At 38.9% G+C, this 16,560-nt stretch overlaps 1 protein-coding gene across 3 annotated transcripts in view; it reads right to left on the bottom strand.

Moving 5' to 3' along the window:
* The window catches only part of Fat1 (FAT atypical cadherin 1), a 119,351-nt gene that overhangs the window by 21,185 nt on the left and 81,606 nt on the right, over positions 1–16,560 (bottom strand). For all 3 annotated transcript variants that reach the window (XM_070016342.1, XM_070016343.1, XM_070016344.1), the window contains 5 exons: positions 8,616–12,683; positions 7,457–7,653; positions 1,773–1,926; positions 887–1,120; positions 4–393 (listed from right to left, as the gene is read on the bottom strand). In XM_070016342.1, coding sequence (XP_069872443.1) covers positions 4–393; positions 887–1,120; positions 1,773–1,926; positions 7,457–7,653; positions 8,616–12,683 — 5,043 coding nt within the window. The remainder of the gene's footprint in view (positions 1–3; positions 394–886; positions 1,121–1,772; positions 1,927–7,456; positions 7,654–8,615; positions 12,684–16,560) is intronic.

Genomic DNA, 16,560 nt, shown 5'->3' with positions numbered 1-16,560 from the left:
TACCTGTTTTAGAATCAATGCTGAATTTTCCATGCTCATTTCCACTTATTATTGAGTAGGTGATTTCCGCATTTGCTTCAATGTCTCGACTTGCTGCATACACTTGCAGGACTTCTGTCCCAATGAGAATGTCCTCAGACACAGTAGCACCATACTCACGGTACTCAAACACAGGTGGATTGTCATTTATATCCAAAACGGACACAATAACAGTGCCAGTAGCCGTCAACCTTCTTGGCAAACCTTGGTCTACAGCTTTCAAAATAATGGTGTACACTGCCTGTAGTTCTCTATCCAAAGGCCTTTCTAATTGAATAATTCCAGATAACTCATTAATGGAGAACTGTTCATCAGCAGAGTCAATCAGTGAGTAGGAAATCTTCCGATTCAAGCCTGTTGCCACATAAAAACGTGTCAGAGGATTTCATAGAAGGAAATTTAAATAGTGTGTCACATGCTTTAAAAAGTAACAAGCTAGTAGATTTGTTGATTTAAAATAGACATGTCACAGATAACAAATTAGCTCCATAAAAGTTTTTGAAAGATTTGTAAAACAATAACAATACAGTATTTCTGTTAAGATCCTGTGGTACACAGCTCCTTTGACACTAATAATTTCTTCACAAAATAACACTTCAGTGATCCAATGAGACATGAAAACCAGTTAATGGAACTGCTCACTAGAATTTCTGCAATACTGCAGAGACATTATAGTAGTAATTTCACTGCATGTCAATTTGAGACTTCAAATATGTATTTAAAAATTAAGTTATTCTGAGGGTTACATTCTACGACAAAGGACAAGCTAGTACAGATGCATGAGATGAGGTAACAGGCTGTACTGGGCATACCGTATGAAGACACAACGTTTGCTAGAGGTATGTACCTGCGTCTGCATCCGTGGCCTGCACTCTGGTCAACAGTGTCCCTGGCTCGGTGTTTTCAAACACGGTAATGGTGTATGGATCAGCAGTGAATTCAGGGGCATTATCATTCACATCTTCTAACATGAGCACAATATTAGCTTGACAGAATCTCCCACCTCCATCTGTGGCCTTCATGAGGAGATGATAAACTGCTTGTTCCTCACGATCAAGGGGGGCTAATGTTTTTAGTTCACCTAAACACAAGTGGAAGTAAATGGATTAATTTGACATTGGTGCGTCTTTTCTTTTTTTCCCTCTTATGATGACAAAATCTGAATAGAAGACTTCATAAAGAACAATTTTTCAGGGACCGCTCATGAACCTAGCAAATTGCAAGTTCTAGCTCTTTCCATCACAAGGACTTGAGAACAAGAGCCTTTTATATGACAATGTTGGCAAGTTAAAATGGCTATTGGAATATGCCCAAGTTAAAAAATGCAGTAAGGATAAGGAAAATACCACAAATCATTTTAATTATGAGAAACACTGACATACAGACTTAAGATCACAAATTAAAGAAACTATATAAATAAAATACACACTATGTAAATAAACGGGCAGATAACTTGAAACCTACTTGATTCTTTTTAGTGAAATAGTTTAACAACCTAATTTCAATCATGCCTTAAGTGATACCGTTGCTGCTTAGGTTTTAATGTCATCCCAAATTTTATACATTAAATTGCTGTGTAGACTTCTAAACGATGTTAATTCTACAGCATCAACCCCACAGCATTTGAAAAGAACAAAATTTAACTTCCTAATTTTGTATGTAAACTAAAATCACTCATACAACATGATTCTGTTGGAAATGCATAATTAAATTTGTCCTGGTTCTATCATTACCTGTGTCTGGATTTAGTTTGAATTTTTCTGCGCCAGAACCAAATAATGTGTAAGTAATTTCAGCATTGGAACGGATATCTGCATCCGTAGCAGAGACCTGCATAATCAATTTCCCAGGAAGGGCGTCTTCAGGAATGGTGTCTGAATATAAAGTCTGCAAAGATTTTAAACAATATTGTTAGAATAAAAACATTTGTAGTCAGCACTGACTGCCAGGGGAATAGAGAAAATCATTTCATTTGGCCCCAGAAAACGTAGGAAATGACTAAAGTTAATATTCAAAGAGCTTTTAAAATCTTAAAAAAAATTCATGTTAAATGAGAATCCAGGACATAGTTAACTTTATGGCCCTGACTCAGACCTGATAGTAGACCAACAGAATACTAAGAATTTTATGTTGTACAGTCAGTTTCATACTGAATTCTTAGGACAAAATACAAGTAGTCATCCATATTCACCTAAAATTCAGGGAATAAACACTTTTTATATCTGCTTATTTTCAAGTTCTGAAATATGTGTGTATGTGTGTATATACCATTTTTTTAAATATTTGAGACAGGAGTGACCCCTGTGTGATAGGAAAAAACAGATTCTTCAAAGCCACGGAAAGGACAGGTAAGGGCAGACAATTCTATTATCCTATCTGATCCTTTCATCCCTTTTAACCTTCAAACATAATAGTTGTTTATTAAAGAATCCATGTCATAAATGAATACAAAAACATCAGTGGAAGGTTTTGGTGAATTCACTGAGCTCAAGTATATGGGTATTTTATGATTTAGGAAAAATACTTGGGAATATTGAGAATTAAAAGTCTAGGGCCTTAATTTGATTATTTCCTAAGATGTTATTTAGTTTCCTTTTTTTTTTAGAGAAGAAAGGACTATTTTATTAATTATAATTCCTAATTTTTAATATATAATTTTTATTGTAAAGATACTATACAGAGGGGTCACAGTTATATGAGTAAGGTAATAATTACATTTCCTATCAAGCATAGTTACCCCCATCCCTTCCCTCCCCACCTCCCCAACTCCCCCCCCTCCTGCCTTGCTCCCCCCTCCCCCAAAGTTGTAAAGTTCGTTTTCAACATTGTGTCTTGTACATCTCATTGTTACAATGGGTCAACCTGTATCCTTATTTCAGCATTTTGTTGTTATCCTTCCCCTCCCCAAATTAAAAAAATGTATATACAAAATGCAGGGCATGGGCATCTTCCCCCATGGTTCATGTTTAGTTTCTAAAAGAGAAGACGCAGACGTAGTCCCTCCTCCTCTATCAAACATATCACCACAAAGTAAAAATATGGATTGGAATGAATGTCTCATCTCTCGGGAGTTGTTTCTCTTGCCCTCAAGGTGAATTGCTAAGTGTCCATTTGCCTAAGTACAGCTCTGATACTTTTCCCAGCTATAACACATCTCATACTTGAGGGGTATCCGACATTCTTCAGGTGCTCTGTCCTTTCTTTTTCAAAACCACTATCCTCTCTACCACTTTTCTTGAGTCTATCATATATTTCTTCCTTTTTCTACTCTTTGTCTTCTGGGTTGGCACATAGTAGGATCTGTGGTCAGATGTCCATCCACATAATGATCCTTAGGCCTCCATATCCAAATCAGGCACAGAATTCAAATGGTCGGATTTACTTCTTGACCATCTTTTAGCAACTGCATACCTCTGCTTGTCATCCACTTCTTAATTCTTTCTCACCCCCAGGGACATAGCACAGGTATCACTGTCTTCCTTCCTTCTCCCTTCATAAATACCCACCTCTTCATTTTCTTCTTTTCTGTTTATCTTCTCAAATTAATTCAATTATCAGCTATCTCCACAGCAAATACCAAGTTTACAGAGCTATTCCCAATCTTATTATCTAATGATATGACCCATTAACTTAAACTTAACAAATCTGAACTGGAAAACTCGACTTGCTTTCCCTAAAACCCAGGTTTACTTCTGACACATTTCAGGCCTGAGTTCACACTTGTGTCATGTTGCCACATCCATTCTCCTATGTAATACATCAAGGAAAATGTGCCTACATTTTCTTTTCTATTTTTTTTCTAAATAGCTTTAAGTAGTTGTACAAAGGAGTTGCCATTCAACAAAGCAGTTTATGAATACAGTGAATCTTGTTCAATATCACCCCTTTCAACATTCTTACCCACCCAGCCCAACCTATTCTTTCCCTCACTTCCCTTAACTTTAGGTTAAATAGTTAGATTTTTTTCTTTTGCTTTTTGACAAAGCAGTGTATGTGTACAGTGCTTCATGATCACTTAAATATCTTCATTCCCCGTCCCCTTCTACCTTGGACCCACCTGTTCCTTTATATGTCTCATTTCTATGGCATATACAGTGAATTCTTGCCTGCAAGAAGTTCCCCTACTTAATGCTTCTCCCCTTCTCCCCTAGACCCCACCTTACTTTCTAGCAAGTACCCATTTTCTGGTATTTACTTTGTTGTGCTTTGACTTAAGTCTTTTTACAGAATGACACTATTTGCCCTTTCCATAGCATCTATCACACTACAATTAATTCATCTGAAATCCCTTGCTTAAGCACCCAGTGTGTTTATTCGTAGATTTATAGGCACATTCTGGCTATTACAAATCAGGGAAACCATGCAATGTAAGTTTCTCTGGGTCTGGTTTACTTCACTTAATATAACTTTTTCCAAGTCTTTCCATTACAAACATGTTCATGGAATCATTATTTACCATAGGCAAGATAGAGAATCAGCCCAGATGCCCTTCAATGGATGAATGATCAAGAAAATGTGGTATGTATACACAATGGAATTTTACTCATCCATCAGAAAAAATGATATGATACCATTTGTAAGGAAATGGGAAAGACTTGAAAAAACTTTACTATGCCCACATTTTTTTTTTATTGTAAAGGTGATATACAGAACTAGAGCAAATAATGCCAAGCAAGGTAAGCCAAAATCAGAGACAAACAGCACATGGTCTCCCTAATATGTGGATGTTAAATCCAAAATGTAAAGAGATACAACAAAGTAAACAGGACTCAAGAAACAAAGGACATCTACTTAATTTGTCATATGATTTCTAAATGACTCCATGCTCTTGACCTCATATATGTTGTGTGTGTGTGTGTGTGTGTGTCTGTGTGTGTGTGTGTGTGTGTGTGTGTGTGTATATGCACATCTGAGGAAAGCTAGGAGGGCAGAGAATCAGAGGGAAATGGGGAAAAAATACAACAGAGGGGCCCATCAGCTATACTAGACATTGATGAAAATGAACTAAGCAACTCAAGGGCTGCGATGGGAGGGAGGGAATGAAAAGGAAAGAGAGAAAAGCTTACAATAGCAAAATAAAAGAAATGCACATATCACCCAACATTGAAGAAATAGTTGTACTGTCAAAGCCTGTAGAATTCACAAACTTTGTGGACCAAGATAATGACAGTTTGCCTTTTGAAGGTTAAAATGTGTTTGTGACTTGAACTAAGTATCACTATCCCACAATACTGTGAAATTTGGTGAAATTTATGGAATCACTTATTTTCAGTAAAAATTATTTTTTTAAACTGTATTTTTTGTCTTTTCTTTTTTTTGGTACTGGGGATCGAACCCAGGACGTTGCACTTGCTAGGCAAGCGCTTTGCCACTGAGCTATATCCCAGCCCTAAAAATTATTTTTTTTTAAAGTTCATGTACAGAGGGGTTACAGTTATGTAAGTCAGATAAGGAGTACATTTCAACAGTGTCACCCCTCCCTCATATTCTCTCAGTTTTTTTTCCCTTCTAACTCCTCTCATCCCTAAGTTGTACAGTTTATTTCCAACAAAGTGTCTAATGAGTATCACTGCTGAATTAGTTTACTCTTGGTCCTAGGCCTACATTTTCTTTTTTTTTTTTTTTTTTGAGTAAGTTTTTTTATTGTGAAAATGCTGTACAGAGGGATTACAATCACATGAGCAAGGTAATGAGTACATTCCTTATCAAGCATTGTGGCCTCCTCCTTTGTTTTTCCCCTAACATCCCTGCCTTCCCATCTCCACGACTACATTCCCCCCACCCAAAGTTGTAAAGTTCGTTTTTCAACCTAGCATTTTGTAAATCTCATTGTTGCAATGGGTTCACCTGTATCCCTATTTAAACAATTTGTTTTTTCCCTTCCCCTCCAGAAATTATACCAACATCAAATACAGTGAAAACAGGTTTATACCGTGGGGGAGGGACATACGAAGCAACAAAAAAATCACCTTATAAATACGTTAGGCAAAAATGAACCCCAAGATAAGGATTTAAATGTTTTTTTTCTTTCTTGTGATAGTTTCCAACATATTTATAAGATGATTTCTTTGTTGCTTTGTATGTACCCTCCCCGCCCCCCCCCACCCCCGCCCCCCGGGTATAAGCCCTGCTTTCACTGTATTTGATGTTGATATAATTTGTAGAGGGGAAGGGAAATAACAAACTGTTTAAATAGGGATACAGGTGGACCCATTACAACAATGAGATGTACAAGACATTATGTCGAAAAAGGAACTTCAACTTTGGCAGGGTGGGGGGGTGGGGGGGTCTCGTAGGGGGGTGTGGGGCTGTGGGAGTGTAGAGGGGAAGGGATGGTATGGGGAAACGAAGGAGGCAATAATGCTTGATAAGAAATGTACTCACTATCTTGCCCATGTAATTGTAACCCCTCTGTATGTTATTTCCACAATAATAATAAAAAATGCTCATCCGCCCTAGCCATAAAAGAAATATAAATCAAAACAATATTGCGATACCGCTACATTTTCTTATTTGGCATCTTTACATCTGTCACTCCTCCACCACATCTGCTTATTCTATTGTCTTTTTGCTCTCATTCTTTTTATCCAGGTAGCTGTCACCATCCTACCAAACTGAATTTCTTTAGGAACTATTGGCTCATTATACATGTATCTTTCAGGTATAATAGATTAAAGGGTACCTCCCTATTTTCTGGAACAGAGTTCAAATTCTCTGGAATAACCACATCCTTTTATATTCTTTGCCTCACTACTTCTTTCCCATAATTCCCCATTTGGGGTCAATGGAATCACTATTCCCATAATTTCCTTTACTTCTACTCCTAATCATGGAAGCATGACTTCTGTGAAGCGGAGCTCACTGCCTCTGCAGTGTTTCCTCATCCCCAGCTCCAGTGCTCACGCCTGACTCTTATGTCCCATCTTAACCCTGAATATTCTTCTCTCATCCAATGGTGAGCCCCAAGGGCACAGGAGCCTTCTGATAAGTTCTTTGCTTCTTTGGTATGCAGAAAAGCAAACACCCCATTGTGGTTTGTTAGAGCAAAGCAGAGCTTCATAGGAAGAACTGCATGCCAGATGTTTCCCCAAAGTAACTTTATCTTCGTTTTATGAGAATCCCTTCATGAAGAGTTTACAAAGGTAAGACAACATTGTCATGCTGTCCATAATGTACAATTTAGATTAAAACTAAATGTTTTCAAGTCCAAACTGTAAATTATAAAGGTTTTACCTACTCTGCATCCTGCAAAATAGTTGATTTCCCAAGTCTTGACCTTATTTAACACTCCACTCTGCTTAAATATTAAGTGATGATATAAAATGCATCTGAGGTATACCACCACTGAATTATAGTCTCACAGAAAAAATTAAGGATACTTTCGGTTCATCATAAACTTAAGGAGAATGTGGCCTACCTTTTCACAAACTGGACTGTTGTCATTTGCATCAAGAACTTTCACTTCAACTATGGCTTTAGAAGAGAAGGTCCCGTCAGTTGCTGTGATTGTCAGAAGGTAGTTGTCCTTTTGTTCCCTGTCTAGGGGTTTCTTTACATAGACTTTCCATTCATTCTGTATATTTTCAACAGCAAACTGTCCCAAAGTATCGCCTCCTATGAAATCAATGGAGGAAGATGACAAATTTGTTGAACTCAAAGGGTAATTAATGGGAAAAATAAACTGTAAGAAAGATACATGGTGTTGCAATTAAAAATTTAAGAATTTATAAATAAGCAAAATTCATATATATTAGGCTTTCTCCTTACAAAAGAAAAACACCTCAAAGCATCACTAAAATGTGTATTTAAACACAGCAGCTATAATGCAACCCACACTGAAGCTATAATTATTTCCTTTTGACACATTTCTCATACACTAGGTATTTCTTATCTAAGTTATACCTAGTGCATAAGAAATATATCAACAGAATGATATCAACAGTTCAATAGAAGGAGTGATAATAAAAATCAAGTCTAGTGCTAAAACACTTGAAATGCAGCTTCACAGATTTCTCTTTATTTTAGATTTTTTTTTTTTTTGTCAGTTACTGTGTTGAACTCAGGGCGTCCTGCTCTTGCTTGGCTAAGCTTTTTCTGCTCCAGGCTGGAGCTTCTACCATTTGAGTCATGACAGCCATTTCTGGCTTTTTGCTGGTTAACTAGAGATAAGCTTGCTATGAACAGCTATTCTCAGAGATCTTCCTCTTGAGTAGTTTAGGATTACAGGTGTGAATTGCCAGTGCCCAGCTTATTTTAATATTCTGGACTAAAACCTCTAACTCTCAACTTCCTTAAAATCCCATCTAACATACTTGTAATACAATTCAACTTAAACCATGTGATTGAAATTCTTTCTTTTCTATGTGTGTGCCAGTACTGAGGCTTGAACTCAGGACTTGGGCTCTGTCCTTGAGCATCTCTGTGCTCAAGGCTAGTGCTCTACCACTTGTGTCACAAAAGCACTTCCAGCTTTTTCTGTTTATGTGGTACTGAGGAATCAAACCCAGGGCTTCATGCATGCTAGACAAGCAATCTACCACTAAGCCACATTCCCAGCCATAGCTGAAATACTTTACCTGTTATAAAATATGTAACTTGTCTGTTAATCTCTTCAGAATCAGCATCAGTGGTACTTAAGATGGCAATTACACCCCCTGGAGGATCATCTTCACTCACAGTCCCTTTGTAAATCTCGGCTGTGAACCGTGGTGGACTATCATTAACATCGGTGACAGTAACATCTACAAGGGCTGTGGAAGACAACTGCACCTTGTCACCATGATCTGATGCAACCACTTTAATCTGGTAACTGCGTCTCTCTTCATGGTCAAGTTCCTTCAGAGTTGTAATCCAGCCTGTTTCTACGTTAATGGCAAAAGACTCAATGATGTCCACACTTTGTGACTGGTCTAGACTGTACATAATTTGGCCATTGGCTCCTGAATCCAGGTCAGATGCTCTGACTTGGATGACTTTACTGCCCCCTGGCAGGTTTTCAACAATAAATGCTTCATAGGGATTGGATTCCAAGACTGGGCTGTTATCATTTGCATCTTTCACTTGGATACTAACATCTACAGAAGCCACTACTTCATAATCATCATGAATGCACCTGGCGAGTATGGCAAACTGATACCACTTTGTCGTCTCATGATCAAGCCTCTTCTCCAGTTTCAGTCTCCCACTCTGTTTGTCAATCACAAAGAATTCATCTCTATTACTTTCTGGGGTGTTCCCTTTGATGAGGCTATACAAAACAGCACCGCTATGTTCTGCTCTGATCAGATCTATTTCGGTACCAATAGGCATGTCTTCTGAAACAGTGTAGGTATAAAAAGGCTCTGAAAATTTTGGAAGCTTTATTTCCGGTGGAAGTATTTTTACATAGACAGGAACAACAGATTCTTTTGATGGCGACCCATTATCTACAGCTCTCACGAAGAAAGTAAAGATCTCATTTTCTAAGCCAACTAGACTTTCCTTGGTGGTAATTATGCCCGAGAGTGTGTTAATTTCCAAATTTTCCATAACACTTTCAGAATCTGCTTCGATGGTATAAGTGACATCAGCATTGGATCCCTCATCAGCATCACTGGCAAAAACTTTAATGACTGATGTTCCTTTGGCTACACTGGATCCGACGTTTACCTCATACTTGGTTGCTCGGAACTGTGGAGCATTATCATTGTCATCTGTTAGGATGACATTAATGGTGCAGAAAGCAACTTTTCCTCCAGCATCCTTAGCCATCAGGCGAACTGAGATCACTTTCTCTGTTGGAGTCTCTCGATCAAGTTTTTCCAAAGTGAATATCTGTCCTCTGTCATTTATGTAAAATCTGTCTTTGGCAAAGTCGTTTACAATATGGTAAGTGATGTGTCCATAAATGCCAGAGTCCCTATCAGTCGCTTTGACCTCAACCACTAGGGTATGCAAGGGAGCGTTCTCTGCCAGTTCCACTTCATATTCATTCTGGAGAAAAACAGGACTGTGCAAATTACTTCCAATTACAGTTACATGAACCTGGACTGAACTTCTAAAAACCCCATCAGAAACAGAGACATTGAGTGCATAGAATGGCTTCAAGGTGTGCCGTCGCAGGTTTGAGAGTGTGATAATCCCTGTTTTGCTGTCGATGACAAAATTTTTATGATCATTGCCAGACACAATGGAATATTCCAACTTGTCTATGTCTGTACTGTCTGCATCATAGGCTTTTACACATATCACAAAATGCCCATGAGCGGCATGCTCACTGATTTTGGCTTGGTAAATCTGTTGATCGAAGAGTGGCGGATTGTCATTGAGGTCAGTGACGTCCACGGTGATGATTACTTCACTGCTCAGCTGGGGCATGCCTCCATCAACAGCTCTTACGAAAATCTTGTGCTGTGGGAACTGCTCATAATCCAAAGTTCTGACAAGTGAAATGAGACCAGTGCTGCTGTCTATATGAAAATGGTCATGACTCTTACTATGATTTCCAAACATCTGGTAGGAAATTCCCCTGTTTGGTTCTGAATCAGCATCCGTGGCTCTAACTTGAACGACCGATGTTCCAATTACAGATGCCTCTGACAGGGTCGCAGAGTAAGACAGTTGCACAAACACGGGAGGGTTATCATTGATATCTTCCACTATGATGTCAACGAATACTTCAGCATGAGCCCCAGTTAAGGAGTCTGTAGCTCGAATGCTCAGTTTATACGCCGGGTGGGACTCAAAATCCAGAGGAGCTATGACATTGATAACTCCAGTATTGAAGTTAATGGTGAACTGACTAAATGGATCTCCATCTGTGATGCTGTAGAACACTTTCAAGCCTTCTGGACTGTTGGCTTGGATGTGGACCACTGGGCTATGCATCTGGATGTTTTCTGGGATCTCTGCACTGTAGAAAGGTTTTTCAAACACAGGCATGGCTTTATTCATAACTGTGATTGGAACTATAACTTCAGCTGAAAAAGGTGGGTTTCCCCTATCTTTTGCAACTACTGTGACAAGATATTCTTTATTTAAGGTGTCAAGTTCAAATTGCTTTTTCAGAGAAATTTCACCAGAGGGTCCAATTTGAAAGTGGTCATGATGCTCCTTCAGGTAGTAGTGTACTTCCCCATTTCTGCCACTATCTCTGTCTACAGCAGTGACGGAACGAATGATATGGCCTACCTCGGTATCTACCTTAACAACTGCATAGTAGGGAAGATTGACAAACACTGGTGCATTATCATTTTGATCTTCGACAGTGACTTTAACAATAACATGGGCCACTGCCGAAGGCTTATGTTCTTGGGTCACTTCGACAACCACATCGAACAACTCTTGCTGCTCACGATCAAATGGGAGGCCAGTGGTTGACAGTACTCCTGAAGTACGGCTGATTTTAAATCTGCGATCTGGATTAAGGATATGATAGAACAAAGGCTCGTTGATTGGATTCCCAATAGCAGTAATGACAGCTAATGTCCTGGCTTCAGTGGAGTTCTCTTTCACTTTTGCAGAGTAGAAATCTTGGGTAAACTTCAATTGACTTTCTTTGCTTTCTTTCACATTAACTTTCACAGAGGTAAAGCTGGTAAATCTGCCATCTGAAGCTCTAATGGTTAACTCATAACGACTTCTTAACTGAGTTGTGTTTTGTACAGTTATAGTGCCAGTCTTGTAATCCATAGAAAACTTCTCCCCAATGTTGCCTTCTGTGATGGAGTATATTAACTGGGAGAATGCACTGGAATCAGCATCTGTAGCATTTACTGTGATGACTTTTACACCTTTGTATGTTGGCAACAAAAGAGATGTTTCATATAATGACCTGGAGAATACAGGAGGGCAATCATTGATGTCAATTACATGTATAGTGACATTAGCAGCATATTCAGCAAACAGACGTGGTGTTCCCATGTCATGCACTTGCACAGTGAAGTGAAAAACACTTGTTTCTTCATAGTCCAAACTTAGGACTGTGTGAATAGCACCAGTGCTGGAGTCAATAGCAAAATACTTATGCACAGAAGGTTCGACAATGTGATACACAAGCAAGGCATTGGATTCTTTATCTGCATCAGTTGCTCGAATCACTAGGGGGGCATTGCTGTCTGTGAGGACAACACTGTTGATGGATGCAGATTCACTAATGAGTCCTGAATATTCTGGCTGTATGAAAACTGGTGAGTTGTCATTCTCATCCTGCAGGTGCACTAGAACAGTTGTATTGGTGGATAAACCAGCCATGTTGGTTCCTTGTACTGTCAACATATAAACTGGCAAAGTTTCAAAATCCAGGGCTTTCTGAGTGATGATACTTCCAGAATGGGGATTGATATCAAAAGCATCACCTAGATTCCCATCTTTTATTTCATATACCACTGACGACTGACTATGGGCTGTAACCATTCCAACAAAACTTCCGATGCTGATAGTCTCACTAATTTCCACAGAGTATTCCTTGGATGTAAACTTGGGAGAGGCATTGTCAGCAATTGTGACAATGATGTGTACAGAAGTAATTTCACTCAGTGGTGGGTCACCTTGATCAGTAGCTTTTACTATCAAATCATATTCTAGTTGGTTACTTCGATCTAATTCTTTGGCAGTTTTTAGACAGCCCAAGATGGGATCAATTGTAAAAGAATTTCCAATATTTCCTAGAAGGCCAGAAAAACAAAAACAGAAACAAAACATGTTAGAGATAAGCACAAGGACCAACAGAAGTTAATAGTTGAAGAAAAGAAATCTTTCTTCAAAGATATTCTGACACTCAGAAGTGCAGGTTAAAAAAATAACATTTGAATAGAACCCTTGTTTCATTTGTTGCCCACCCAAAAGAAGGCATGCTTTTCAGAAATTTGACCACAAATTGTTACAAATAAAAAGCAGGATTATTATATACCTAAAGCCAACTGCACTTTCTACTGGTTAAACTAGAAATGCACTGAGGAAAGACATGGCCATCCTTCCACTAAGAAGCAAGCTAGTAAATGGTTTTCCAATAGTCCCTCAAAATCTTTCTAGAACATATTTTATCTGTTGAGCATTTACCCCCTTGCCATTTCTCAAGATTCCTATTTATTATTCAAGGGAAGATTATAATTCATGGGGCAAATTTACACCATCATCCAAGAAAATTATCCCTTATTTTAAATAACGGAACTAAGAAACAATTTACTTAAGTTTTGAGAATTAAAAAAAAATATTTCCTTCTTAATCTTTTTCAGGTCAATTTATCTTCCAGTGCTCTCAAGAAGGGGACACTGTGCTTCTGAAGACACATGTGGCAATGTCTGATTGTTAAACTGGGAATGCAGTGTGTTACTGGCATTGGAGAGGACAGGAATGCTGGAAAATCCCCTTCAATACCCAGGATAGCCCCGCTACAATTTATCTAACTCCAAATGCCCAGAATGCTGCAGCTGAGAAACAAGCTCCCAAGAAAGACTGTTTTATTTCAGGCCTTTCCGGACTATACTAACACAGATTTAGATCTAACCTCAACTCCACAGTGGGCCATAGTTTTGTATCTTTGAAGAACCTCGCAGTTCTCGATAGCCCTTTGAACAGATCAAGGCTGTGTGAGGATGCTTACGTTGGATCCATCCATCCCTTTTCTGTTTCATACGTCCAGAATGCATTATTTTAGTCATAACACTGAATTTATTCTTCCCCAAAGAACTATTAAACTTTTCCCCAAACCAAGTTCACTTAACTGCTTTGTCAAGATCTTCCTCCTCCAGGCTTGCAATCAATGTGGCATTTCACAGACCAGAGCTACTTCGGTGTGGTCTGCAAACCAGGGAATTAACCAAGCACTTCTGTCTCCACGTCATTAACACGAAACATTACCTCTAACAGTCTTCATTTCCTTCCTTCCAAAAATCCCTGACAATTTTTCCTAAAGTCAGACCCAGCCTGGTTTTCATTACGTCTGTCGGGTTATGAATCCAGGCCTCCAGGCAGTGCCTCCGTCTGTGGAGGCCCTGAAGCTCTGAGCTGAACCCTGGCCCAAGAACAGTGTTCTGGTTCCTCTGCCAGGCTGCTCAGACACTAATTTCCGGCCTGTCTGTTTTAGAAGAGTCAGTGATCCCAGGATCTCTCTCATTGTATCTGTAGTCAGTCATCAGAACTTAGAGTCCTTTCTTCATGCTATCTGAGCCACACCCTAACCTGTCAAACTGTGAAAGATTGCCTGGCCTGACACGGGAGACTCTGGTAACCCTTGCCAGATGCCATCACTCCTTGGGCTTTGTACTTACATTTTTACTTACAGCTGTTTTGACAAAGCAGCTGACCTGTCAAAGTTTGTACTTGCTCATCTTTCTGTCTTACATATTTTCTAGAGTGAAGCCTTATGCTCAGTGAGGCCTCTGGCATGCCAAGTCTCAGATGCAGGAGCAGCCTGGTAGTATCAGAATGCATTACTTCCTGCACAACTTGTTCCCTATCTCCAGCCATTCTGGCATTCTTTTTGCCCTTCCATCAAGAGAGGATACTTTTATACGACCTCAGGAGCTTTGTATCTGCTGTGTCTTCTCCTCACATAGCCTTCCTCCACCCTTCACCACTCACTCATTGATTCAGCCTTTATCTGGACTCCTTATTCAGTATGCCTCTTCCTCTCCCCCACCCTACTTTTTTTTTAGTAGGATGTGTAATAATCTTGCTTTTTATGAGCCAAAAATTCAGAAATATTCTTTATCAGCTAGAGCATCCTAACTGATAGTAACCCTGAGCTTGTCCCTGATATGAAGAAAGTTAAGCTGGAATCCAGATAGTGACTTAATACATGGCTTCAACACATAAATCAAAGAAGAAAGCTTCAGAATTCTGGAGGAGACATCAGTAACACGGTTTGGGGAAAAATAGTGGGGGGTGCTGATTGGCGTGAAAGTTCTCCTGCTGATAACTGGTAGATTCAGCAAACTCTGAGATATATCTATAGTATTTGTGAACAAGCTAATAAGGCTGTGGGTTTTAGAAGTGTGTCCTGGGTTGGGGGCTCATTCATTCACTAAAGCTGAGATATGGTAATCTTAAATTGTCCTCTGTATTTAAACATTAGAGCAATGTTTGCTCTTAAGTCACAATTATATTCCCCACAGGGAGTATAAAACAGATGTCAGTTGGGCTGGGAAGGTGGCTCAGTGGTAGAGTGCTTGCCTTGCATGCATAAGGCCCTGGGTTCGATTCCCCAGCACCACATATGCAAAAAGAAAAAAAAAAAGCCAGAAGTGGCACTGTGGCTCAAGTGGTAGAGTGCTAGCCTTGAGCTGAAGAGCTGAGGGACAGTGCCCAGGCCCAGAGTTCAGGCCCCACGACCGGACCCAAAAAAAAAAAAAAAAAAACCAGATGTCAGAGTACTGTGTGGTAGGGCAATCTCTCCCAATTTACAATCCTAGTTATCTTTAAGTTTGAGGAAGACCCAATTCTAATTAATAAATGTATTTACTGAGTGTCTTCTATATCCAGGCACCACAAATAGTACTCTAGCTACTTTTAAAAACGACACAAAGGGAAGGAAAGACTATACAACCCAGGGGTTGGCACTGGCATGTCTTCAGAGCATAACTCAATTGTTACTGAAAATGTATCTTTTCATTAAATTCTTTTTTCCCTAAAAACTTCTAATCAGACTAAAGCTTTTCCTCAATAAATTGTTGCTAATTAAACATGCAGTGATATGGTCAGAATTTATAACCAGCCTTTTGAAATTTATTAAATGTAATATGATGTAAATTGAAACCAGCTGAATCAATGGTTAAATGAAAAGCGATATGAGAATTTTACAGTTCCTATTACATACATTACACACACACACACACACACACACACACACACACACACACACACACACACACACACACACGCGCTTATTAATGGTAGTGGTTGCCTACAAATTGTTTACCATAATTTCACATGATCAGAACTATGAAAGTATCTTTAAAGTTCCAATTTCACACTGGAACGGTCTACTGGCCCTATCTCTTCTTTGAGAGGGGAGAGTTCCATTCTTAGAATACCACGTTACTAACTCCATCAGTCATTGCAAGTATTCAAAGAATGCACATGCCTTTCTCAGACACCAACAATCATATTTTAACCACCCAGTTGTTGAAAATTATGTGAAAGCTAAGGAAAAGTTTAACATTTTCTCCTACATAAGCCCAGTTAGTTTGTGTATGACAAAAATCACTGTATTGAAATGCTCAGGCATGCACAAGTGGAATGTACTGTTTTTCTAACTGCCAAGTCTCTGAAGCAGTGGGAAAATACCTTATCTTTATTCAAGACATTAACAAAGCAATTGACCGCTGCCATCATAAGCAGCACACAGAATCTTTTTTTGTAATAACCTCAATTTGAAATAGAAATAGATAAAAATTTAAATATGTAAAGAAATAAAACTGGTTTAACTACACAAGGCATACAAGTACATATTCTGTTAAAATATTCTCCGTTAACTCAGATATTCATTACGTGATATATAAACAATGTATGCCTGAGACATTATATATATATATATATATA

This window comes from Dipodomys merriami, unplaced genomic scaffold, assembly GCF_024711535.1.
Source record: "Dipodomys merriami isolate MVZ:Mamm:240054 unplaced genomic scaffold, mDipMer1.0.p SCAF_12, whole genome shotgun sequence".
NCBI lineage: Eukaryota > Metazoa > Chordata > Mammalia > Rodentia > Heteromyidae > Dipodomys > Dipodomys merriami.
The sequence above is the reverse complement of the archived record's forward strand: the minus strand, read 5'-3'. Positions and strand labels throughout refer to the sequence as shown.